Source organism: Daphnia pulex, chromosome 8, assembly GCF_021134715.1.
Source record: "Daphnia pulex isolate KAP4 chromosome 8, ASM2113471v1".
In the NCBI taxonomy this organism is placed as follows: Eukaryota; Metazoa; Arthropoda; class Branchiopoda; order Diplostraca; family Daphniidae; genus Daphnia; species Daphnia pulex.
In genome coordinates, this window is record NC_060024.1 from 6,567,637 (window position 1) to 6,592,364 (window position 24,728).

The 24,728-nt window shown below is 40.4% G+C and overlaps 4 protein-coding genes and 1 long non-coding RNA gene across 7 annotated transcripts; 3 read left to right on the plus strand and 2 right to left on the minus strand.

Annotated features, from left to right (window-relative positions):
- Positions 1-798: 798 nt before the first annotated feature.
- LOC124201170 (putative ATPase N2B) lies at positions 799-2,722 on the plus strand. Its single transcript, XM_046597651.1, has 5 exons — positions 799-1,057; positions 1,164-1,657; positions 1,726-1,970; positions 2,041-2,467; positions 2,543-2,722. The coding sequence occupies exons 1-5, from the start codon at positions 952-954 to the stop codon at positions 2,654-2,656; spliced, it is 1,386 nt and encodes a 461-aa protein (XP_046453607.1). The 5' UTR covers positions 799-951; the 3' UTR covers positions 2,657-2,722.
- On the minus strand, positions 2,719-3,752 carry LOC124201172 (60S ribosomal protein L24-like). Its single transcript, XM_046597655.1, has 5 exons — positions 3,630-3,752; positions 3,438-3,513; positions 3,274-3,359; positions 3,042-3,203; positions 2,719-2,928 (listed from the first exon to the last, which is right to left on the minus strand). Exons 1-5 carry the CDS (start codon positions 3,632-3,634, stop codon positions 2,790-2,792), a joined length of 468 nt encoding a protein of 155 aa, XP_046453611.1. The 5' UTR covers positions 3,635-3,752; the 3' UTR covers positions 2,719-2,789.
- Positions 3,753-3,845: 93 nt separating this feature from the next.
- On the plus strand, positions 3,846-6,758 carry LOC124201169 (centrosomal protein of 97 kDa-like). The gene is made up of 3 exons (XM_046597650.1): positions 3,846-3,971; positions 4,251-4,396; positions 4,463-6,758. Exons 1-3 carry the CDS (start codon positions 3,956-3,958, stop codon positions 6,335-6,337), a joined length of 2,037 nt encoding a protein of 678 aa, XP_046453606.1. The 5' UTR covers positions 3,846-3,955; the 3' UTR covers positions 6,338-6,758.
- A 316-nt stretch (positions 6,759-7,074) lies between these two features.
- Positions 7,075-12,112, minus strand: LOC124201171. 3 transcript variants are annotated; one of them, XM_046597654.1, is made up of 4 exons: positions 11,857-12,073; positions 9,134-9,274; positions 8,659-9,103; positions 7,075-8,396 (listed from the first exon to the last, which is right to left on the minus strand). In XM_046597654.1, the coding sequence occupies exons 2-4, from the start codon at positions 9,261-9,263 to the stop codon at positions 7,775-7,777; spliced, it is 1,197 nt and encodes a 398-aa protein (XP_046453610.1). In that variant the 5' UTR covers positions 9,264-9,274; positions 11,857-12,073; the 3' UTR covers positions 7,075-7,774. The 3 variants fall into 3 exon arrangements, with proteins under 3 accessions (XP_046453610.1, XP_046453608.1, XP_046453609.1); XM_046597652.1 differs by having other exon boundaries at positions 8,659-9,274; positions 11,857-12,112; XM_046597653.1 differs by having other exon boundaries at positions 8,659-9,279.
- Positions 12,113-23,176: 11,064 nt separating this feature from the next.
- On the plus strand, positions 23,177-23,670 carry LOC124199534. The gene is made up of 2 exons (XR_006876871.1): positions 23,177-23,359; positions 23,451-23,670. It is a non-coding gene; the product is annotated as an uncharacterized LOC124199534 (long non-coding RNA).
- Positions 23,671-24,728: the final 1,058 nt, after the last annotated feature.

Sequence of the window (24,728 nt, forward strand, 5' to 3'; positions counted from 1 at the left end):
CAACCCAATTAAAAATAAAATCAGGAAATGACAAACATGTCTCTTCCATCAAGAAATCAGATGACACGCACGAATAAACATAATTTTAACAGGGAACCCCACCGGAAACAGGTCCAAAATGGAAAGACGAAGCATTTGTTTTATAAATACCAAAACGCTTGTCCTAGATTTTTTAAGCTCCGACTGCCACAGAGATCTCCTCGATCTCCTATTACGAGCCAACCGATGAGGTGTACATTGCAAGAGTGTGAAAAGCCAGCATTAGGGGAGAAAACTCGTATTTCACTTTTCAAGTTATTTTACTGCCAGGCATTGCCTGGCAGGCAACAACTTTTTCAAGGCTTTGTAGGAACGTGTAGGAAAAAAGCTCGGAAAAAAGATCCTTTGCTTATTTTTCAACCCTTCTATAAAAAAATATCTAGAAAAAGATTTCATTTGATTTTGGATTAACATGATGGGAGATTGGAGATGAACAAAATGTATATTGCGCAACTCTTTCAAGGGAAATGAAACGTGGAGTCAAAGAAACTTGGTCTCTAGTCCTACTACAGGAGGTGTTTCGGGTTTCGGGCTTTTTTCCCGGCTTTTTACTTCCAACTGTTGGCTAATTTTGGCAAAGGGTTGGCTAATTTAAGCAAGCAGCTCATAGGATCTCAACTTTGACAAAAAACTTTGACAATTGACAAGGATTTACGGCCGAAGTGGTGTCTGTTGTCTTTCCCTCTTGGGCTCTTGCCCTCTTTCTTTTACCATAGGTCCATAGCCCACGGCAACCTTCACCTTGCCCGCACCGGCAATGTTGCATACGATTTTCGTCTGCTCCCAAAGACCCCAAAATTCCTGTTTGTTTTGTATATATATGCATTATGAAACTAAAGAATTTGTGAAAATCCCGGTTTTTTTTCTATTGTTTTTGTTACTAGGACTCAATTTCAAAAAGACTAATTAAATATGTACAGAATTCACGCACCTCTTTATCGGCTCCCGTTATGGGAAATGACTAACGATATTATCTTGTTCCCCCACTTTGGGCCCAAGCTCGCATTTCTGGCCAGAGGTAACTACTCAACTTAAGTTTCTTCCAGATAATAATTGATGATTTTAATTAAAACCTAATTCTACAACAGTCTCAAACTCATTTCTCGTTTTGGCACACTTGGCAGGCCAACGGGGATTTGCTACAGCAGAACCCAAAGAAGTGATTGATTCAGGACCGTTGGCCACATACCAGGCAAGAATCAAATCAGGCCACCTGTTGGAAGACAAGCATCAACTACAAGCCATTTTAAAACTCCAGGACACATTTGATTCGATCCAGGGATACACACCCGCCAACCAACCTGGTTTGCTTTCCAGATGGCTTGGCATACGGAAAGAAGTTGATGCCCCCAAAGGCCTCTACATCCACGGAGCTGTTGGGGGTGGCAAGACCATGATCATGGATCTGTTCCACGACACAGCGCCGACAGACAAGAAGAAACGCGTCCACTTCAATTCTTTCATGCTGGACATTCACCGGCGCATCCACTCGCTCAAGAACAATTTCGTTCGAAACTCTGGCGATAAAAATTCACGAGCCAATCATTACGATCCCATCCCGCCTGTGGCGTCAAACATTGCCGAAGAGAGTTGGCTCATTTGCTTTGATGAATTTCAGGTAATTCTTCCTGATAAAATCAATTTTTTCTTGAATAATCAAAAGAAACATTTCTAAATGTTGTTTAGGTGACAGACATTGGAGATGCTATGATCCTGAAGAGACTCTTCACCGAACTCTTTTCTCGCGGAGTTATCGTGGTAGCAACGAGTAACCGCCCGCCGGAAGATCTGTACAAAAACGGACTTCAGAGGACCAATTTCCTGCCTTTCATACGAGTCCTTACTGATCACTGCAACGTTCATTGCCTCGATTCGGGCATCGATTACCGTCAGCTAGCAGCGGCCAGCGGTGGACAAAAGTTTTACTTTTCGTAAATTATTCCACACATCCCATTTCCGTCAAGTTTCGATTCGATTAATAAAATATTTAACCCTGGGCAGGTCTGAAGATGGTCGAGCTGAAGAGGAAGTCAACCGATTGTTCAAATTGTTGTGTTCCAAAGAAAACGACACGGTCCGGTCGCGATCTTTTATCGTGCAAGGAAGACACGTGACTTTCAACCGGGCCTGCGGCCGGGTACTCGATTGCCATTTCGAAGAAATTTGCGATCGACCCCTGGGAGCTGTCGATTACCTGCAATTGAGCAAAATTTTTCACACAGTTATCGTTCGCGGTGTACCACAATTAAACTTGAAAATCAAGTCTCCCGCTCGACGGTTCATTACGTTAATCGACACGTTGTACGATAGCAGAGTCAGGGTCATAATCAGTGCAGAACGGCCCTTGTCTCAATTGTTTTCCAAAGAGAAAGATGATGCACATCAACAGTCACTTTTAATAGACGCTTCAAACATCGAAGGCAACCAGGTTTTAACTTTTTTTCACTGTCAAATTTCAATCGTGTAAATAAGTTTTTATACTAAATTTGTTTGATTACATCAGGGGGCTAGCATTTTCACGGGAGAAGAGGAACTATTCGCCTACGACCGGACAGTTTCCAGACTGAGTGAGATGCAAACACAAGAGTACTGGGCCATGTGGGACCAATCTAGCTAACAAAAATTGTAAATTAACCCAAAAAAATTTAGGAAAAATAAAAATGAATAAACGATTTGAAATTGACGTCGATGGAGGGTGTAATTCAAACAGTTTGAAAGATAAAAATTACACCAGATGTTACGAAAACCATTTAACGTTTGCCACCGACTTGGGGCTTCATCTTCTGGGATGGTCGCGCAGCTTTCGTCTTGGGAGCTTTAGCGGCTTTAGGTGGTGCCATGGCGGCCTTCTTCTGGGCCTTGGAAGCCTTTTGCTTCTCCTTGGCAGCCCTAGAGAAAACGAACATGACATTAGTTCACACTCACCAAGTAAATTAGAAAAAACATGCACTCTGAGGTGTCTGTCAACCAGGTGGTTCCTTAACACTGTAAACAAAACTCACTTGATGGCCTGATCTCTCTGAGCCTTGCGGACTTCAGGTTTCTGGTTACGCTTGGCCAAGATCTCAGTCAGAGATGCACCAACAATGGCTCGCTGGAACTTCTGGGTCTTCCTGGTCTTCTTCTTGGCAAGTTCTTCAATCTGGCCCTTCTTGTGCTTACGCCTGGACAAGAGAAAACAGATTTTAAAAGGAATGAAACAAACTTGCTGATGAAGCTGTCAACTTGCATTACCTGTAAAGCACAGTCCAGGTTGTGTTACGGGGGTTCCTCTTCATCAAATGCGCGCGCTCGCATTTCGAGTCCAAAAATTGGTAGGTCTGTAGAGAAGATTTGAAATTTAGTAATCAGTTTACATTAAGACAACATGGAAATCAATAGAAAATAACGCTGCTTACCCTTCCATCGGTCCTGACCATAGTCTTTCCCTTTCCGGGATAGATCTTGTAGCCGCTGTAGTGGCACAGTGAAATCCTGAAACACAACAATAACGTAGAAAATTGTGAGCAATTTGTTGGATATCCATTTGAAACAGTTTGACCAGCGATGAAACTGAAAAATCCGGATAAAAATGAACAGAAATTACTTACTTCATTGTGGCTTATTCAGAGACGAACTGACGAAAAGAATCGAGCTATTTTGACGAAGCCTCTTCTTGAAAGAGAGAAACGGAACGGAGACACGAACCCACGTTGCCGAATTTGAATAATGGGGCGTTCGTTGCGAAATTCGGGAGAAAATCGTTTTTCGACATTTTTAAACGAAGGGAAATTTTTAAAAGCTATTTTTCAAAGACTGATTCAAAATTTTTCATTGTCTGGTATTTGATATTGAGGAATTTTCAAAAAATTATTTGAATTATTTATTTATTTTGTCTGCATGACAGCAGCAGTAGGTTTTCAACAAACAACATACGATGGCGTCTGCCGTTGGTAATTTACTAATTTCAGATTTTTTTATGTTTAAATATGCGATTTTGGAATGCAGTTGGTTTTGTAAAACAATTTGTCTTGCGAAATTTAAAATCACACTTTATTTTGGCCACAACATGCTTGTATCTCAGCTCTTTCAGAACTGCCGCCCAAGTTGTTTAGGTTAACTTGCCGACGGTTGTAAAATTGGATGCCTCTGTATATTTTTGCAGATGTGCAGTCCCCCTCCCCAATGAAGATGTTTAATCTCGTACTGTTCTTGGTGTTCCTCCCCAATAGATAGCCCAGAGGTGCTGAATCTGACTCGTCAACACTTGAAGAAAGTTGACCCAGCGCCAGGCAACCTGCACTACAGCACCTTGCTGCTGGACCACAACGATATTGCTAGATTGGAAAATGTTGAGACCTACTGCAGCCTCATCAAGGTAAATTGTTGTTGAGAAATTTACGGTGATCATCATACACGATAATTTGTTTCTTTCATTCCACAGTTTTCGGCATCTCACAATCAGCTAGTCAGAATGTACGGGGTGGCTAGGCTGTACAGCCTGAGAGTGTTGAACCTCTCGCACAACAGCATAGTCTCGATAGAAGGCTTGAAGGACATGAAGTATCTCTCCCACCTCAACCTGGCGGGCAACAACATCAAAAGCATCGAACATCTCAATGCCAACCTGCTGCTGGAACACCTGGACCTGTCCGACAACGCCATCACGACGATACCGGATCTGTCCAGCATGAAGCTGCTGCGCCGGCTCCACCTGCAGTCGAACCGCATCAAGACGCTCCAGTTTTGCGACAAGTTCCTGCCGCCCAGTCTGACGGCCTTGACCTTGGCCGAAAACGCCCTGACGGACCTGAACGAGGTGTCCCGTCTGTCCCACCTAGTCTACTTGGAACTATTCAGCCTGTCGGGCAATCCTTGCTGCTCTTACGGCGACGGCTGCCGGCCTTTCCTGCTCAACTGGCTGCCGGGCCTGAAAATCATGGACGAAACTCTAGTCAGCGCCAAGGAGAGTCTGGTGGCCGAGTGGCTATTCTCGCTGGGCCGAGGGCGCCAGTTCAAAATTGGCCAGCACGACGAGTTGGTGGCCTATTTGATTGCCATCCGGCCGGACGTTGGGGGCGTCGCCAACGGATCTCAATCGGACGCCGAGTGCAGTTCCGGCAAACTGGACAAAATACTCAATTTGGCCCGTCAGAATCACTGCGATCTCCAGCTGGCCGTCTCGGCCACTTCATCACCGACTCCCACTCGACGCTCGGTCCAGCCTTCGACGTCGCCGGCCGTCAAGAAAACGGTGCCACTCCGGAAACAGGTTTCGCCACCCAAAGACCTGGCGGCGGTGACGGCCAAGTCGGCCAAGGCGCCCGTCAAATCGACTTATGAAGACGATTTGAGCTTGGAGCCCATGCCGGCCTTGATGTATCAAAGCCTGGACCCTTCGTCGGCTAATTTGGCCCTGGAGCGGAGCTCCAGTCTAACCAGCGCCACTCTGGTGCCTCCCAGTCGCCCAGCCCGACCCGTTTCGGCCCAGCACTACGGCCTGGACGACGACGACGACCTGGCCGGGCAGGCGACGCTGAGGCGAGCGGCCTCTGCGGCCCAGCAAACGCGCAAGCCGCTGTACAACCGCTCGGTGTCGCAGCAGCCTCGGACGGCCAAGCCCGTCTCCAAATTGCCGACCCGGAAGAGCGGAGTGGAGCGGAGCGGATCGTCTTCGTCGACGGCCATGGCCCCATCGGCCCAGTCGATCAAATCGACACCGTCGAAGTTGTCGGAGACCCAAGCGGCCGTGGCCATCCAGAAAGTCTGGCGAGGCTACCAGACCCGGAATTTGGATCCGGCGGTGGTCCGGCTGAAGAATCACATGCGGATCAGCCGGGCGGAAGAGCACGTCGAGCACCTCATGTCCCGCCAGCCGGCCCGCACCACCACGGCCCACCCCAGCGCCAGTCTGTCGATGAGCAACGGAATTCCGGCGACGGCCCGGATGTCGAGACCCGGATCATCCTGTGCGGATGGCGACGAGTTGGCCAAATTGCGTCAGTCGCACCAAGTCCTCGAGCGTCAAGTCAACGATCTCCAGCAGTCGATGCAGCAAGTGCTGGACTGGATGAGCTCATCGTCGGCCTCGTTCTCGTTCCAGCAGCCGGTGCCCAGGCCTCGCACTCTGCCGCTGACGTCCAAATCGGCGCCTTCGGTCCAGCAACCGCTCGAAAGCTTCGCCCAGGGGATGGCCGATCGACTCATCCAATCCGTCAGCGACCCCTGCGGCTCTCTGCTGGACCCGCCACCGTCCAACAACCACCACCACACCTCCACCTCCAATCCATCGACAGCCGTCGGCCTTGTACTACCCTGAACAACAACAACAAAATGGCAGCAACTTTTGGCAGAGACATTTCTAGTCAACTCTCACCGAATCTGAATTCAATTTTTGGTTTTGCCCACCTTATTCTCATTTTGGTTTAACGTCTTGTACCTTAATTTCATCTTTGCAGACCCCTCCCCTCATTGGTATCTCTAATTGTATCAACTTGAATATGATTTATATATATTTGCATCATCACATCACGATTGAAACGTTTCGCATTTCTTTTAATAGTTACGTCAAACCGAGACTAAAATTGAATCGCTTTTTTTAATTAATTTCAAAATAATTCAGAATTAATTCTTCCCCTTTTTTCCTCACATCAGCCATCATGTGTGTGTGTGTGTGTAACTGCTCGTTCATCATATTATTATTATACATACATCAAAATTGCGTTCCGCCTGAAATGACATTTGTGTTTTTGTTTTTCTTCAGCTTTCACATTGCAGTTCCTTTTTTCCTCATTAGTGAAAACATTTTTGCACAAAAAGAGAAAACGAAAGACAAAATAAGATCTGCCGGAATTGCGGTTGGCGACTGGCATTTGTTTGTTTGGTTTTCTGGTGGCGTGTGAGCAGATTCATCAACATTTCGTTGTTGTTTTGACAGGAACTGAATTTGTAATTCTTTATGTGCATATTCTGGACGCAGATCTTTTAGGTGGGGGGACATTCGTTTTTATTCGATGGAAAACGTGGGAAATCATTTGAGAGCTATAGAAAAAGGAATTAAGTGTAATATATTTTTTATTGTTATTACAATAATAACTATTGACATTCACGAATGCGTATACACAAAGTATGAAGGGGAGGCAAAACCAGTCTCAATCTTATATGACTTAGATACAAAAATGATATCGAGTTAATTTATATGACATGTGAACGAAAGCTGGTTATTAGTATACATATGATGAGAAAATGAGCTAATTTACGAAGGAGAGTTATAGTAATAGAAGCACACACCAAACGTTATTCTTTTAGATTGCTTTTAATTCGTTGTGTAGCCCAGCCAATTGCAATCAGTTTGAGCTCTAATGAAGTTGCAGGGAATATGAACGAGCAGATAGAATATAATGAATTGGCTGACTGGACAATTATTTCTGATTTGACATATGACAGCAAGCGACTAACAATTTCAACAAGACACACACACATAATATTTAGATGTAAATAAGGCACAATGATACAACGCAGGGCATATAACCTGCCCAAACAAAAATCCTTTTGGTACAAACAAGTGGCAAACAAAACGTTCCAAGTTGTTCGCAACCAAAACTGTCAAAATGGTGAGCCTTTGCAGATGTTAGATGCCCATCACACGTGTAAAACAGAAAGAGACAAAAAATAATAATTTGCATATCAATTTGAAAAGTGGCTATCACATGAGATCCGAAAAAAAAATAACCAAAATTAATAAATCCAAAACTTGTCATTGATTGCTGGGCACAAAGGCCTGAAGGGAAAAGAACTTGCCACGATCCGTCGAGTCGACGCTGGTCACGTGCTGGAAGAAGCAAGGCTGGGAAATGTCGCACTTGCGTGGTGGTGGAATCTTGGCCGGCGTTTTAATCTTGTGGCCACCACCGCTGGACTTGCCCGTCATCCAGAATCGCAACAAACTCGAAGTCCTCGAGGCTCTTTTGGGCGTCGACAGACGGATGTTGGCCGGATCGGACGTCAGCGTCTCGATGTGCCGGAAGAACTGCTGGGCAGCGTCGGCAGCGTCGAAGCTCAGGCCGGCGATTTGACGGTGGTCGGTCGACGTCCTCATCGTGTGGAACGTCGGTCCGGCCGCCTCGTAGTTGCTCAAATTGTCGATCGTGTCCGACCACAAAGTGAATCCGGTTCCGCGTTCGGCCAAAATCAGCTGGATCCGTCGCTGGCGGCGCGATTTCGTTCCGCCCAGGTCCAGCAGCACCACCGGGATGCCGGTGAATTTCAACTGCCAGTCCGTCAGTCTGTCCGTCTGCCTCTGCAGAGTGCGGACGCAAACGTCCGGCTGGCTGGAGCAGCGATTCAAACCCACAAGACTCTTGGCCTGTCTCAAATACCTGAAATAATTCCGCAATAGGGATTAATCATTTTAACAAATAACTAATTACATTTAAATCATTAAAATGAAAATCAATTAAAATTAAAATAATACCCCAAAAAATTAAATTCAAAATTTTGTAATTTCAATCGAATGAATAATTTTACTAAAATAAAAAAATTAAAATAGGCTAATTAAAATATTTACTATTAAATTATTTAAGATTTTGAATTTAAAATTTACCAATTAAATATTTGAAAAAAAAATTAAATAATAATTACAAATTGGCCAGCGATTTGCCGACAAAAATCTGCGTCTGATTGCCTCTGAAGAAAGTTTCGACCCTCAAGAGTTCCAGCTCGGTCAGCTGGTGGTGGTGTTGCTGTTTGCTTTGATGCTGATGGATGACGGGATGGATGAGCGGATCGTCGTCGACGGACGAGCCGTCACTACCGCCGCTGCTGCCGCCGCCGCTACTTCCGTTGCTGTAGACGTCGCCGCCGCCGGCGGCGTATTTGATGAAACTCAAACGGCGGATGGCGTCCTTCTCCTTGATGCGATGCGACGCCGACGCCAACGACGACGACGTCAGTTCCATGGCGGAGTAGTAAATAGCCTCGGGTGTAGTAGCCGATCCCGAGCCGGAAGAGGAGGCGGCGTAACCGGAATCGGAGGGCTCCGTGTCCTCGCCAGCGTCCGTCAGCAGCAGCTCGTCGTGGTGCATCATCCGCAAGGCGACGGTCGAGGCGGATGTCATCGCCGTCGGCGGCGGCGTCACGGCCGCATCGTCGTCATCCTCGCACGGCTGGTAGACAAACAGGTGCGGAGTGGAGCGGTACATCATGGCCGATGACGTTCCGCTTTTCAATCCGTCACGACTCCACATTTTCGTCTTATCTGCGCCGAATTGATTTAAATAAATAAAATAAAATATAAAAATAAAATGTTGGAATTTTTTTTTGGCAGATGGTCAAGACAAACATTCCACGTTAAAGGTTCAACCGTTCAACCGCGGGCAATGCCAACAATCGAATGTTTTTAGCCAACCACTTTCGTACAATCGCCATTTTTGGGTTGGATGAATAACAACAAATCAATTTGTTGGTAGAAATAAAGATGATGCGATTCCGGACGTGATTCAATATATAACCAGCCCTAGGGTGATATCAAACAAAGCCAAAAGAGACGAGAGAGAAAATGCTGCAATGCGACACCAATTTTCTTTCTTCTTCTTTTTGTGGTGGGAACAAGTGGCCCACATCCCAGCAGCAGCCAAACTTGAGCCCCTTCACGACCGGTACATCTGCGTGGGAGTATGGCGAAACAGGAGACTGTATTTGCTCTCTCTCTCTCCCTAATGACCTAATACTTCCGGTCGACTCCCTAATCTTAATAAAAATTTATTTATTTATCTTTTTAAAATAGTTTCGATTCGAATGAGCAAATTTTGAAATTTATAAAAAAACATCGGGGTGGCTCTATTGGAATTTGTATTTTTATTTGGGTTATAGCGCCACTTCACAAATTGATCGAAAGGGGAAAGTTTAGACGGTCCATTGACCAAAATTGGACAGCAAAATTGTAAATAAAAATTCTTTTGTTTTTCTATTTTTTTGGTGGTGCTGCTGGTGGTGGTGGTGGTGGTCAACCGCAAGCAGAAAGTGAAACAAACATTGGCCGGTGTACACATACGAAGGTAAAAACCAAGTTAAAGAAGCTAAAAGAAAAAACAAAAATTCCTATTTCTTCTTTTTTGTAGGTTTATTGTCTTTTGTATAAATAAAATTTTCGGGAGTGACGGACCATCGAGCGGGATAGCGCCTTGGGCCATCATCGTCCCAACAAAACGTGACCGGCGTCATAGTCTCCCTCACGCACACGCACACAGCTGGCCAGCATATAAGAAGGGTCCATAAAAATAAAAAGATTTTCGCTTGGCTAAACACGAAAAATGTTTATTTTTCTTTTCTTTTTAAGTATTGAAATGCCAAGGTGTGAATCGACTTCCGGTCGTTAGCAAAGTGACAGGACGTCTACAAGGTGACCATTTCATTTTTAAAAAATTTCAATTTAATTTATATTTTCCCGGGGTATAATTTGAAAAACAAACTTGAAAAATTATTTCTTTTTTAAAAATTTCGCGAAAAATATCCGCCAACTTTTTATTTTATTTTTCCAAGGTCCGTCTCCATTCTTTCCGGCCGTTAAACGCGCACCCAATGGATCATTTATCACGTTGGGACCAAAACGACGTCAACTTCCTGCGACCGCATTTATTTCCAGACGTTATCCGTTAATAATAATTCAAACCGAAATCAAGGCCGAGCTGAATTCAATCCATCAAACGTGAAAATCCAACATCAACAAGAAAGAAGAAGTAAGCACTAAGCAGAAGATTTTCAAGGTTTTTCTGTAATCCCCAACCGTCGCTTTTCAACGTTTCACGCGTGAAATCAAATCGCCTGCGGGCTGGTTATTCGAATCTTCCTTTATACGTAACTCCTTTCTTCTATTTCTTTCGACTGTGCTATACAATACAACCCCACAGTATTATTATTTTTTCGATTGTATACAACATTTCACAGCGGCGCGAAAATTTAAAATTTAAACGAAAATTGAATTGCGCAAAAAATCAAAATGACTGGGAGAAAAAATTTAAAAGTTTTAAGGCGATGACGCATCGGCGAAAGAATAAAAATAAAAACGAGATAATGTTGACGTCATCGCACAATAGCCACGTTTTCCCATAGCTACTACTACGTCACATTGCAGAAAACTTAGTAAAATGTGTAGGAGTCGTAGGAGTGTTCTTTTTTCAACATCCGGCCGGAGGAGTCGAGATTCTTCCTTATAGACTTTTGTCTACTGCACCCCACTCCACCCCCGTTGGCATATATTATTCATCCAGCAGATGTTTTGAACGAATGTGTCGATGACTTTCCCACACACTGTCGTTATTCCAATATGAGCCCTTGAACTTTTGGTCACTTTTTTTCAAATTTCCCCCTCAAAAAATGTGCTATTGGTGCTATTGGATAATAATAAAACGCCCCCATACGGTGAGAGCCTCTTTTTTATTTTTCCACGAAAGTCATTTGAATTCAATTTCTAGAAAAAAATAAAAAATCTTTTGAAAAAGAAAAAGGAAAAAAAAATGGAAAGTTCAACAGGGTCATCGTGCCACTAGGACAACCAACCCTACTCCTTTCTAAGGAAATAAAGAAAACACATTTTGATTTTCTTTCCTGGAAAAATGTTTTGGGGTTTTTCTGTTTTTTGAAATTTCGAGAGCCCCTCCAGGTGCTGCGCACTCTGACCCTTTTTTCTCTTTCTAGCCCTCTAATGGTCCAATGACATTACACACACACATCCTCCCCATTTCTTTTCTTTCTTTTTGTAACCAAAATAAAAATTTTATTTTGGCATTTCCTTCCGCTTCACCATCACCAGAAATTCCCAAATGAAACCAAACCCTTTACCTTATTATATTCTTTCGCGTTGAAAAATCAACAGGCGTGTATAGATGATAGATACTCCCGATGCGATTGAATTCACTCGGTAAATATTATTTGATTGAAATGTCAAAAAATTGAAAGAATCACCGTGATAACTGAAAATCAACTTTGATTTATTTGTAGGCCTATTCGAGCGCGCGATTTGAAACAACCAATTTAATACGAACGAAATTCACGCACGACCGACCGACTCAGACTCTGGTGGTCGACTGAATGTCCTGAGCTGAGAGCCCCTTTTTGTTTGGTGGGGATATAGGAAACAAAAAAGGGGGAGGCGCAACAGGTTGCCCAGCACCGCATTCAAACCCATCCGCATATAGGAGTGGCTCATGCCCCCGAGGCGCAGTACAACATCAAACGCCGCACGCGGGCATCAGCATTTTCGCTTTTCTTTTTCCTTTTGCTGAGAGATGGAAAAACAAAAAAACAAAATTTAAAATGCGCGCTATAGGGTCTTTGATTTTCTCCTAGACGTTTGGCCCCGGGGGGCTTTTTGCAGATCAATCACGTTTCAAAAAAACACAACCGCTTGCTGCTGCTGCAGGTATACCGCTGCAGGTGACTCAGACAGCCGAGAATTGGGCAGCATCCCAGCACAGACTCAACTTGTTTTATATATTACCCAGACGTTATACATATTCATCTAATAGCCTTTGGACTTTGCCCGATAATCACATGGCTGATGGATTACACGAATATATATGGATGGGAATCATTTTCATTTTCAATATACTCGGTGGAAATAGATCTAAGCTTTCTCTTTCATGCGTGCATAATTTAACTTTTGTTTAAAAAAAACAGGTGTCTATAGTCTAATATTCTGATTTGATAATTAGTGCAGGAAATTATATAAGCTCATTTTGTTTTGGTGGGGTGGAGGGGGGGGGACTGACCGGAGGTACAAGGAGAGAACGCGGGAAATTGAAAAGGAAATGAAAAGTTGGACGTGACGTCATTCCAATTTCAAAAGTAATAAAAGAAAAAAAGGAAAATTCCAACAATCGAAATTCCGCGATGACGCGAATTGAAAAGAAAAAGTGGCTGGGAAATATAAAATGAATTTCTCGGCTAGATGAGGTTCAATCAACTGCTGCACATGTATATAGCTATATATCCGCGTGACAAATTGTGAGTATAGAAAGAGAAATGAATGGAGAGAGAAAAGACAATATGGTTTCCATATTATTAACACACGACAAAGAGAAAATGCGACAAACGGGAAAAAAAGTGAATTTCTTCTATAAGAATTGAATGTAACAGACCAAAATGACATTCATTCATGTGGCGAAATATAGTGTACATGTAAATTTCATCATATACATTTCCCAGCAGTTACTAAATATCATCTACGATCGATCAATTTGTGTAAAAATTTTAATAGGGAATTTCCTTTCGAGTGTCACGTCCTCAATTGCTGTTGCAGTACAGAAAATAGAAAACTATTATTATGGAATGTATATCATCCACTTGAGCTCAGCAGCACACAAGTATGTCTGTGCTGAGTGTTTTGTCGGGTTATTTTCGGGGTCCCGCAAATATAAAACTCAAACGAAATTTTAAAAAAATAATTTCATCAGGAATTTTTCAGAAAAAACAAAAAACTGAAAAGGAAAAATGATCCCAAGCGAATGCGGTGCTGCATAGCGAGATATAATAGGGCCAGTAGGTCAGACTTGCCCCCAAAAAGTATATCCATCGACAACAGCAGCAGCAGCAGCTGAAGCAGAAGAAGAAAGAAGAAGAGAGAGAAGGAAAAAGTCAAAGATTTTTATTCTTATCTCTCTTTCCCCATCTTCTCTCTGTGTATAGACTATAGAAGAAAGGAGAGAAGAAAAAAGTTCTTCCATGTCTGCATCGTGTATAGCCTAGAGATGAGAGAGAAAAGAAAGAAAGTTATATGTATACATCAAGAGATGTGCACAGCCAGAAAAGTTTCTTCAACTCTTTTTTTGTTTTGTTTTTTGGGCGTGTGTGCTGTGATAGGTGAAAAGGAATGCGCAGAAGAAGAAGAAGAAAAAATAGATACAAAAGAATAGAAGATAGAATAGAAGATCGGCAATATACACTATACACAGCAAGAGGAATGATATTAATTTATGGAAAACCACCGTAGGGGTGCTATCTTTTGACTTTCTTTTTCCACTTTGATTGTTTTTGTTGCTGCTTGGACTATATGCGGATGTATCATATTATATTCGCCGACTATATAGGGCTAATACAATTGTATCGCCGGGTGTGGCCGGACCCCTTGAGCTTTTCCATGTCTCACACGATATTATTGTGTAGCCTACTATAAATTTCAGATGATGCTGACCGCAGCAGATTGTTGAGAGCTACAAGGAAGTCGTTATGAATCAAGATTACGCGGATATATTACACACATCAGCCAGCGTAATACATCCTATAGGCTAAATAACTTTCTACTATGCGTTTAGATATTCTGCGCATTGAAATGATAATATAGGAGCCACAGGGCGCGTATTGTATAATCACGGCCATTCAAATGTCCTTTGTGTTGAAATGGAACTCAGACACATCAGTCACTTTGCCTTTTTTTGTTATTCAATAACATAATTTATGCGCCAAATATATTCCAAGAAATTCAGACAGTTATAAACTCCACAAAATCGGATAGTTGACCATATTGTATAAAGGGAAATGCTGCGATTCGGGTCAAGGCGTGTGCTCCTAAATCTTATTACATTATTCGGTTGACTATTATATTTTTTCTCTATTTTCAAAGAGGAATATTTCTAATATATAGACTTATCCACTTGCGTGTCGTGAAACAACACCTTTATACAAGTTGACAAAAGGCCAAATTCATCGTGGAAATATATAAGACATAAGACTTTTTTGTCTGTACACAGCAGGAGGAGGAGTGTGCCGTCATCAGAGCAATTTCCTACATCTTTTCATATAACAGTAATCATCTATAGACACCCAGCAGTTTATTTATCACTACTACGGTACGTAACGGAATAACGTGTAGCAAAGATTTTGTTTTCCGCCTTTTTTTGTTTAGACAATAATTTGGGCGACATTAACAGCGACACCTTTGACACCGTTTACATTTCCTCTTCCCTTGGCTGTTATAACATTTTCCATCAAATCACGTCCGTGTAGCCTATTATAATAATCAGAGCGGCTGATTTGAAAATATCTTTCTCGAATAAATCATTCAAATCTAAATGATACAATCTAATGTAGTGTAGGCCTAGCTATTGTATTATTTAATATGTATGAATGGAGGTTTATTTTGGCAGGCCTGGGGCAAGTATTTAGTCGTGCGTGCTCTTTCCCATCAAAGCGGGAAACCAAAGAATATTATATATACTATACGTATACATATAGCCTACTAATATAATCTAGCGCTTTCTTTTCTTCGTGCAACACTTAATACCATTATTGTGCTGCCGCTTTATGCGTGGTATGCCAGCACTTGTGCTATGGCCATTGTTATTTTCTTTTTCTTTCATCGCACGAAATACTATACTATACCTTTTCTACAATTTTCGTCGTTTAGGCTATTCAAGTTGGGTGTCGACTGCATCATATTACTCCCGATTCTCGTTCGTACATAAATAAATTGCTGATTGCATCATAGAAATGGCGGAGTGCATAGTCGCCACTCACGTCCAACACGGGTGAATGGCACATCACAGATAAAATGTTATGACTTTGTTTTGTATATTATATTCGATTCTGGATGAAATCAGCTACTAATTGGTCTTTCAGGTGTGTAGGCTAATACAAAAGGATATAATATTCTTTTGAATTTCGCAGTCAGACCAGATGTCGATTAATTGATTGTTACAGATAATATTAACATTTTGACATTTATATATTGGCAAAAAAAAAAATACCATGGGGTGCTGGTGGCTCCAGTTATATCCCATATGCGAGGCTAGCGCGATCTAAAAAAAAATGTTTTGATTGGCTCCACATGCAAAATGATTAAAAAGGGCCGGGGAAATTTGCTTGCACAATCCAAAATGACTTTCTACATGCATAAATTAAAAGAGAAAAATTGCTATTTTATGTATATTCCCCTATTACACTTATACCTATCAAGCAATCTAACGATCAACAACACCTGCGCCATTTCAACATTCCAACTATTCCAATTTTTCAGAAACAAAAACATTATTATACGCAGACATAACAATTAGAGATTTGTTTTGTCTTCTTTTTCTATTGTGTAAATAGCGCTGGTTTAGTTGTGCTGTTGTTTGACACATTTTTCCCATTTCGTGTTGACACACAGAGATAATTATTCGAATTGTAGAAAAACGAGACGTGCCGGCTGCTGCTGCTGGCTGCTGCTGCGTGCTGTGTGGGTCGCGAGAAAGCGGCTTGACTCGTAACTCGTTCCAAGATTACACAATTCACGCTGACATGATTGTTTTATTTGCGCATCCTATAGGCTACCTCCTATGATATGCTCTGCCTTATCCACACAATTACGCAAGAGCGGAACTTCATCAATGTAGACCTGTTGTATTCTAAATAAATAACTAGAATTTCTTTGTTTAAAAATGTCTAAATGTACATATAAAAACGGGCCAATTTTTTTATTGACTCAACTGGAATAAAACTATTCGACATTTTCTCTTTTTTTGATTCTAGGCCCTATGCTTGTATACTTCCGTTTTGCTGTTGGCTTTCGATGTCGACACGCCGAGATGTAGATATAAAAAGCACAGCTGACTGAGATGGATGTCGATGATTCTTATTCGCTGATGCGCTTCCTGTTTAGATATAAATTCGAATTCTAGCTATCATTTCTTTTGTTAATAAGAGCTTCGTGATTTTGAATATACGTATACAATCAAGATCAAAAGAGAGAGTCATCATCCTGAAGAAGATTTTGATCGTCTGCATCTTGTTTGTTTTTTATTGCATCCATTCTGACCAATTTCAAAAGTGCTGGAAAAATGACAAAATTTCACCTTTTTTCTTTGTTCATTTTCTTGAGAAGGTGTGAAAGGGGTGAACGACTTATGCTGGCATCTCACTCGACAAATCACACATTCTTATACAACGTTTTTAATGATTTGAAAGTGTATATGCGCACGCGCGGGAAATATTATATCAAGAGAGATCATCACTCTCGAAACAAATAACAAAAAATACACATCGCATAATAATTAAGTTTCGCTTCGCCCAGCACTATCTAAAAATATCTCTCACCACATTTCTATATGCGATATTTGTGGAGAGAGAGTTGCTGGAATAATATTCAGCCTATATAGCATCTGCCATGAGATAATTAAACATATTTGTTTTTTGTTTATTCCTGTATGTATATTAAATTCTGTAGAATATGTAACTGAACTAGTTGTTTAACGAACAAGAACCAATAATTGTCTCATCTCATCAGCCGTTTATTCTAGCGCAAATAGGCGAAACACGATGGAGATTTTCTCTACTATTTTTTCGCATGGAAATGACTCGTAAAATAACCGGCACTGATATATTTATATACGGTCAGTATACATACACACAGCAGCGTATAATGGACGAAAACCGCAGCAAACGCAGCACCTGTCGCTCTACATATGAAAAAAATACAACATCCGCACATGCAGTCTCACTCAATCTCCATTTTGATAGGATGATGGCGGCAGTGATTTATAAAAAAATAATGTACGATCCCGCATATCATTCTGTGCCGCTGTCTAAAACAAAAAAGTTTTCTCTTTTTCTTTTGTTTCATCGCAGTTTTGCTTTATTATTCTTCCATAGGACCAACACCAGAATATAAAATGGCCCAATATCAAAATGAGAAAAGGGGAACATCCGTAATCATTAGGCAGTCACATCGGCCAATTATATTATTTCAAATGCTATGAAGCGTTTTAAAATATTATTAGCCTTCAGGGAATGCAACAGAACACACATATATATAGCCTATGTGTGGCTAAGTTCATGGTATATACGAAACGTTTCGCAAGAGAGGAAAATTATACGACGAGAAATATATAGGACGACATTATCTTCAATTTCGTACGATTTTTTTGCGCGCGAGTTGAACGAGTTTTTTAAATTCGAAAGTTGCTGTCTATACTGTGTAATTTTCAAATAAACGCCTTTTATAACAGTGGCATTATATGTAGCCTATTTCGGCAATGTGCTGGCAGTGCTGTTTTTATTTAGTCCAGCAGCAAATTCAACATCCAATTGGCGGAAAATATAATATTGGCCAATTCAACGGTCAACTGGAGCCGAAAGGAATTAAAAAACCCACGCAGCAATAGTCGATACAACATTATAGTAATATACAACCGGTTTTGAATTTGATACAGCGTTGGCTTATTCTGCTGGCATCAGCAGCAGCGGTGTCTCCAACGGTTGGTATACAATTAACCTTGAGGACCTATAATCGCTTTTCCAATATTCAAGGATTTTTCCATCAGCACATGTGTTGTTCCCGTTTCAAGGCGGCCGGTAGATTTAAGTTACATAAACCTTGAATTCGTCATTTCTCTCCGACATCCTATAAAATAAATATACGAGAGAACAATTCGATAATTTCAAAATCAAATTGCCGCGCATGTGCATAAAAGCGCTACATATAATTAAAATACGGCCCGGCTATATACATCGATTGCTTTCCCCTTTGTCTTAAAGTTAATAGCGATGGTCAAGGAGAGAAAACACAACTGGATTTTTACTGCATTTTACGCGACACAACAATGGCGCTGCACAGCAGTCAACCTCATCAACAAAACATGCCGCGCTCGATTGGAAAGGATGAACATCGTTATTACATCCATTTCAATACAATTTCAGTCGATTGTTTTAATAACCAGAACAAACTTATAATAAAAGATAAAAGCGCATTTGCACACATCTCGAAATTGTTTTTCTAATCAGTGTAAAATATCTAAAATAATAATGTGAATGAATCCTTTATATCTATCCAAACGTGCTGCTTGGATGGCCAAATGTCTAAAACAGCCATCACGTTATAAGAAACTCTCATCCAGCTGCTGCTGCTCTTGTCTATATATGTCTTAAGAATTATAATATCAGCATGAAAATCATATAAAGCTGGCACGCTGACCAAGGTCACCATCACTATAAGAGCAAACACACACACACACGCGCATAGTATGCATATAGACATGGCCTATCTGCTGGCAATGACCGGAATCGTTCGGGAATTGTCTAAACATGGATAACGAGAGACGAAGGATGAACCTCGCAGCTATATGTGTGTGTGTGTGTGCTGTTTGTTGTGTTGTTATTTTCTCTCCTGTGTGTTCTTCATAACCTTGATGGTGAGAGTCACGCAGTCACGGGCTTTTGCCATGGTTTATTGCTGTGCTGTGTGTCTCTCTCTCTCTGCTCCAACTTTATCTTGTCTATACTATTTTACTTTCCCTCTTTTGTTGTTTTCACTTGCGTTTGTGTTCGCTGCTGCGTCATCATCGCATCACGTCGAGCGCATCCTTTCCTCCTTCTTTTCTTTCTTTCTTCTTCATCTTGCATGGTGGTGTATGACTATAGATTGTGTTAGACAAAGACCTCATCATCTCTTTTTCAATTGATGGTGTAGATTCTCTCTCTCTCTAGCTAACTTGATGATAACGGGAGACACACAACTCCGATTATTCTCACGCTCCTTTCCAATTGTATACGTTAGATCTATACCACAGCATAGTTGGAGTATTGCATCACACTTAGATGGGGTCATGGTTCGTGTAGGCTATATGTATGTGATAACGCAGCAGTAAACTTTATTATATTACTCGAGCAGTTAATTTCCCAAATTATATTCCACAGATTTTAAATGCTATACATCTACACTGACGAATAAAACCTATTACAACATGTACAATTTTCACGAATAGGCCTGTTATATTCGGATGGAAATTTAAAAAAAAAGTTTAATTTCTCCAGGAGAACTGAATTGAATTTGAACTTTTTGACCCGAGTTGCAGCATCGGGAAAAAAATTTAAAATTATGGTGAGACATTTATATAAGAGAAATCCGAGCACAGCAGTAGGTCCTTGAAATCTTTCCCCTATAATAACAGCGCTGGCTTCATTGGCTTGTTCACGGTCGACCACAGATCGTTATAAAACACCGTTTTATATAGCTTTTATTTATTCATGCGCGTTGTAAATATATGCAGCATAGCCCTACGGCGTAATAAAGTTGGGGAGAGGTGCTGGTATCTTCCGCTTCATTAGGGTAAAACAGCGAACTGGGACAGCGTTTTTCCTAATAGACTTTCTTATGGCATTTACGTGTATCGACGAAATGCGAATTATGGGACAAAACGTGTAATCATGGGACAAAAAATGCTAATTGGGACAGACTTATTTTTAAAAACTAATTATTTCATTCGACGCAGAATTTTTTTCTGAATCGAATTGCTTAAGACACTAAGTATGGTGCAATAGAAAAATATTAAGATATTCTGATTTAAAAAATCAAAATATTGAGCTGTCAAAAAGTTTTTCAGTCTGCTAAACAATTTCGATCGTGTTTCAAAACTGTTCAACAGCACAAAAATGTGATTTTGAAAATCTTATGAACTTATTAGCTTAATCAAAAAGGTATAACATACGATTTACAAAATAAAAAACTTAACTAAATTCTGTTGTTCATTTATCGAGAAATTCGATTGGGAAGTTGGACGTCCGTGTTGCGAATGTCCCAAACTTACGCAAAACCAGGTTTAGCTTTACCTTATGATTTATCAATATTTAATGGCGTAGCGGTATAATCACGGCGAATGAAGACGTTTGTTCTGAGTTCGATACTCATAAATGACCAATCATTTAATTGTGTTATCGGCAACAATTCTTATTCTCTTTGATAATTGCGATCATTTGAAATGAAATCGCGATATCAAATGAAAATAGATATGAAATTGGGTGGTTGGCTTAGGTTTCGCTAATAAAATGTTAACATGTTATGTTTAAAAAAATGTTATTGGTGGTCTAGTGGATAAGGTAGTAGATTGCTAATGCAAAGGTCGAAGGTTCAAGTCTTGAATCTGTTGAAGATCTTACTAGTGATTTATGGCGGGATCAGAGCGGGAATTCTTACCGAATAACTTTTTTAAAAAATTCATTTGACAATGGACGTTAATCAGGAATTTTTAAAAGATATAAATACAATTGGGAATTAAACCACGAATTAATTATTTGTTTTTACCGGATATGTGATTCGAACCTCATACCCCAAGGATACCGCGCATTCCAATCTAGCATTAAACCTCGGAGCTACGATTTGTTTCGAAGATGTCTGCGATAGAGTATTGTATAGTATAGACAAAGCCCCCCATTCGGCTGTCCCAATTAGCATCATAGCACCTTATGGCAGCAAAACTGCAACTATTTTTTCAAAAAAAATATCGGTTTTTCGTTCTTTTTGCATTTTTTAAAGCGAATCCCAAACATTTTATGAAAGTGTAAGGGATTAATGAAAAAAGTTAAGAATTAAATAATATTGCCAATAAAATAATAAGGGGCTATAGTTTGGGACATAAGATAGGGCACTATGAGAAAGAAAAGCCATTATCTAATTCAAATATTGACATAAAATTCAAACATTTTCGCGAAAATTCCTGAAACCCTATTCGCTTTTAATGCCATTTTATGAAAAGAATAAATAACAAATAAGTTGAAATGACAATTTTCTTGAACCTGGATAGAATCGATCCTGAGTCCCTGAAATATTATTTTTCAAAAAATGCTTAAATGACAAAATGAAACCCTAAACCTTATGCATCAATCGATTCGCCTTCAAATTCTGCGTCGATTGATGTACAGACATGGCGAAATAACGAAAAAATTTTTTTTTTCAAAATTGTTTGTCCCAATTCGCGTCTGCTGTCCCAAATTCGCATTTTTCTTCCATTTCCTGGTAATGAAATATTTCGATAAATATTCAAAATACTGACAAAACCTTTTACAATATTGTAGAACTTTTCATTCTCTATCTTTTGATATAATTATTTAAGGGATTACTTCACTTATACTCTAGATATTCCTTATGCCGTAACTATTTTTGCTAACAGCCAACACAGAGCCCAAATTTCTTGGCCGTAAGCAAAATTCTGAAATTTCAATTAACGATATCTCGTTTAATTCTGAATATTATATGACGCCCTTTTGCTTAATTGCGTATCCCCCCCTATATTTTAAATTTAATTAATTAGATTTTGCAATAAACCTCAAAATTTTTTGTATTTTACTTTAAGAAAAAAAAGTCGATTTGTGTCCCAATTCGCGTTTTCGCCGGCCGTGTCCCAGTTCGCTGTTTTACCCTAATTGCGACCATCCAGTAAATTCTGAATTAGCGCAACATAAATAAATTTTACGTGAATTAATCTTCTCCTCACATTGCCATTTGAAAAGTTCGCTGCATTTTATACAAAGCCGAGACACAAATACACTTTTTTGTCTAGATAGAAAACAATAATGGGCTTGCACGAATATAGCTATACAGCAGCAAACTGTATATTACATCTCCACTTTCCCAGTACGTATATTCATACGATTTGGCTGCTGTAGATCGAATAGCCTACATACTGGACACACATTTCGTCTGAGTAATAATATGCTGAGCGCGAAATGTATACGTACGCAGCTATATAATATGGATGTATAGTTTCTGGTTATCGCATTCGCATTTCAGTTCGATGCCTTTCTCTCGGATTATTGTTAGACTAGATACATGCTGTGCGTTGCTGGGAGCACGTTGGACTAATTTCATCTTCCTATAAGATTTAGTTTCTGCTCAACAAAGGCAAATAAGCTGTTACACAGCAGCAAGAAACTTTAATATAGGTATATAGGCCTACAGTACACAACACATTTCTTCTGAAATATAATAAAGGCACAAAACGGCTTGGATGTTGTGAAGGTGAATTTGAAACTTATTAGAGCGAGTGTGCGAGTTTGTGGTCGTGTTGTGAATTTGATTGTTATTCAACAGTTTACTGCTGTGCTCCGCGGAGAACGCTGATGTGTGTTTTGTTCCGGTTGTTTGATGCCTGTGCTGCAATGACAAATATTTAGCTGACTCTTACTGGTTTGTGTCATTGATGCTGGGCAACACTAAACGTCTATCTCCGATTATTTCTCCTTTTCATTGAATTCCATGAAGTAGCATAGCGCAGACAAAAAGAGCCGACACAAGTTATATTCAAGGACCCTAGACGATAACCTTATTATTCATTCACTCGATGTATGTAGCCTATCACATTTCCCTGACAGACGTTGCTGCTGTTGATAACCGGAGCTACTGGAAGAATCAAATTACCCGAAGGGTTACTGGTCAAAGTTTCGTTTGCAGTATGGTTTACATGGGCACCCTCAGTTCTCGTAACACTACACAGATGGCTTTTTGCAGTTCTCGTAACACAACATAGATGGCTGCACTAGTTTTTGGCAATTATTGATTATAATCAACAATTTAATTGCATTTCAATGGCGGTAATCGGTAGCTTACAATTTTGTACATCTATTCTGAAAATTTGGCTGCAATCAATTCAGGCGTTTGATAAAACGGAGTTCTTGTTACTTTTTGACAGAATTGCAATAGCTGTTACAGCAGACGATAATACAGAGACATGTGACAGGATGACAGCATCGTCTCTATTGAATATGACCAGCATGACCCAGGATCGAAGAAACAGCGTAGAGTACCGCCGTTGATTGTTGGACCATCTCTAGCCTGTCTTATTTTTCTTTTCAAAATTATCATCCTGTTGGAGTAATATTGTATGATAGAATAGAAGTCACTGTATGTTATCACCTAACGCTATCAATCTCCAGTAAAAGAAGTGCTGATAGGTAGTTACTTACATTTAATTTTAACAAGATCCGGTGTGACGTGGGGTGGCGGGGCGAAGCCTCCGCCGCACCAAAGTCACGCCTTACCCTTACTCCGCACCATATCATATTAGGTTTTTGGGAATTGAATTTGTATTTAATGTTTGGATAGAAACATGCGGAAATATGCTTTTCATCTCTTTCTCGATTTCTGCATATTAAATTCTTCCGGAAACTAAGGGCATAACATTTTTGTTTTAAATATAATTAATTTACCTTAATTAATCTTAATAATAGGCCTACCTTTATAACAGAATATTATTTTTATTCTATAACTATTCTATAGCTCTGCCTTTATAAAACTATACCAATACAGCAATTCTACTATTCCAACTAGTATACCCTTAACATTCCCTTCGGGTACCTTGCGGCGTACGTACGCTGCCTACAGTTTTCAGTATGTTTGATTTTTAGTTTCGTGTTTTTTCTCGACATGTTGTGAACCATCTATTGCTCGTCCAAGGAACTACATTGATCTTAACCAAATAAAATGATGCATAAAAAAAATACAGCATCACCATACACATTCTGAAATTCAAATTGTTTTCTCGTTCTTTTCAGATTTGTTGAAGAAAAGACCAAAAATACGTCCCAAACATCTAACCTGAAATATTTCCAAATCGTGGTGGAGAACTTTCCCATCAAACATTGGTTTACACGGTACATACAGTACCTACCGAAAGTCTTTGGAAGCCCGAGAGGACCTTATGCAAAAACGCTGTTTTTGCAGTCCTCTAATTAGTACAGTTTTTAACCAAATTCTTTGAAATTTGGTGTGGAGATAGCTAGAGGTAGTGGGAACACCTCTGATTTTTTATAGATTTTTGTTTACATTTCCTGAAGTACTTTTGGCCGGATGTAAAAGTCTTTGGAAAGCCGAGAGGACCCTATGCAAATGAAGCCACTTTGGCCTTTTTTCCAGTTGAACGGCTAGGGCTAGGGAACGCGACTTTTTTTTCCAAAAATCGACCTGTGTT

Coding starts and splice junctions, on each gene's coding strand:
- LOC124201172 (XM_046597655.1), bottom strand. Junction 3,360..3,437: donor TGGTCAGGACCGATGGAAGG/GTAAGCAGCGTT, acceptor TCTTCTCTACAG/ACCTACCAATTTTTGGACTC. Junction 3,204..3,273: donor ACCTGGACTGTGCTTTACAG/GTAATGCAAGTT, acceptor TCTCTTGTCCAG/GCGTAAGCACAAGAAGGGCC.
- LOC124201170 (XM_046597651.1), top strand. CDS start 952: ATGTACAGAATTCACGCACCTCTTTATCGGCTCCCGTTATGGGAAATG. Junction 1,058..1,163: donor GCTCGCATTTCTGGCCAGAG/GTAACTACTCAA, acceptor CACACTTGGCAG/GCCAACGGGGATTTGCTACA. Junction 1,658..1,725: donor TTTGCTTTGATGAATTTCAG/GTAATTCTTCCT, acceptor AATGTTGTTTAG/GTGACAGACATTGGAGATGC.
- LOC124201169 (XM_046597650.1), top strand. Junction 4,397..4,462: donor CCTACTGCAGCCTCATCAAG/GTAAATTGTTGT, acceptor TTCATTCCACAG/TTTTCGGCATCTCACAATCA.
- LOC124201171 (XM_046597652.1), bottom strand. CDS start 9,263: ATGTGGAGTCGTGACGGATTGAAAAGCGGAACGTCATCGGCCATGATG. Junction 8,397..8,658: donor GGCAAATCGCTGGCCAATTT/GTAATTATTATT, acceptor GAATTATTTCAG/GTATTTGAGACAGGCCAAGA.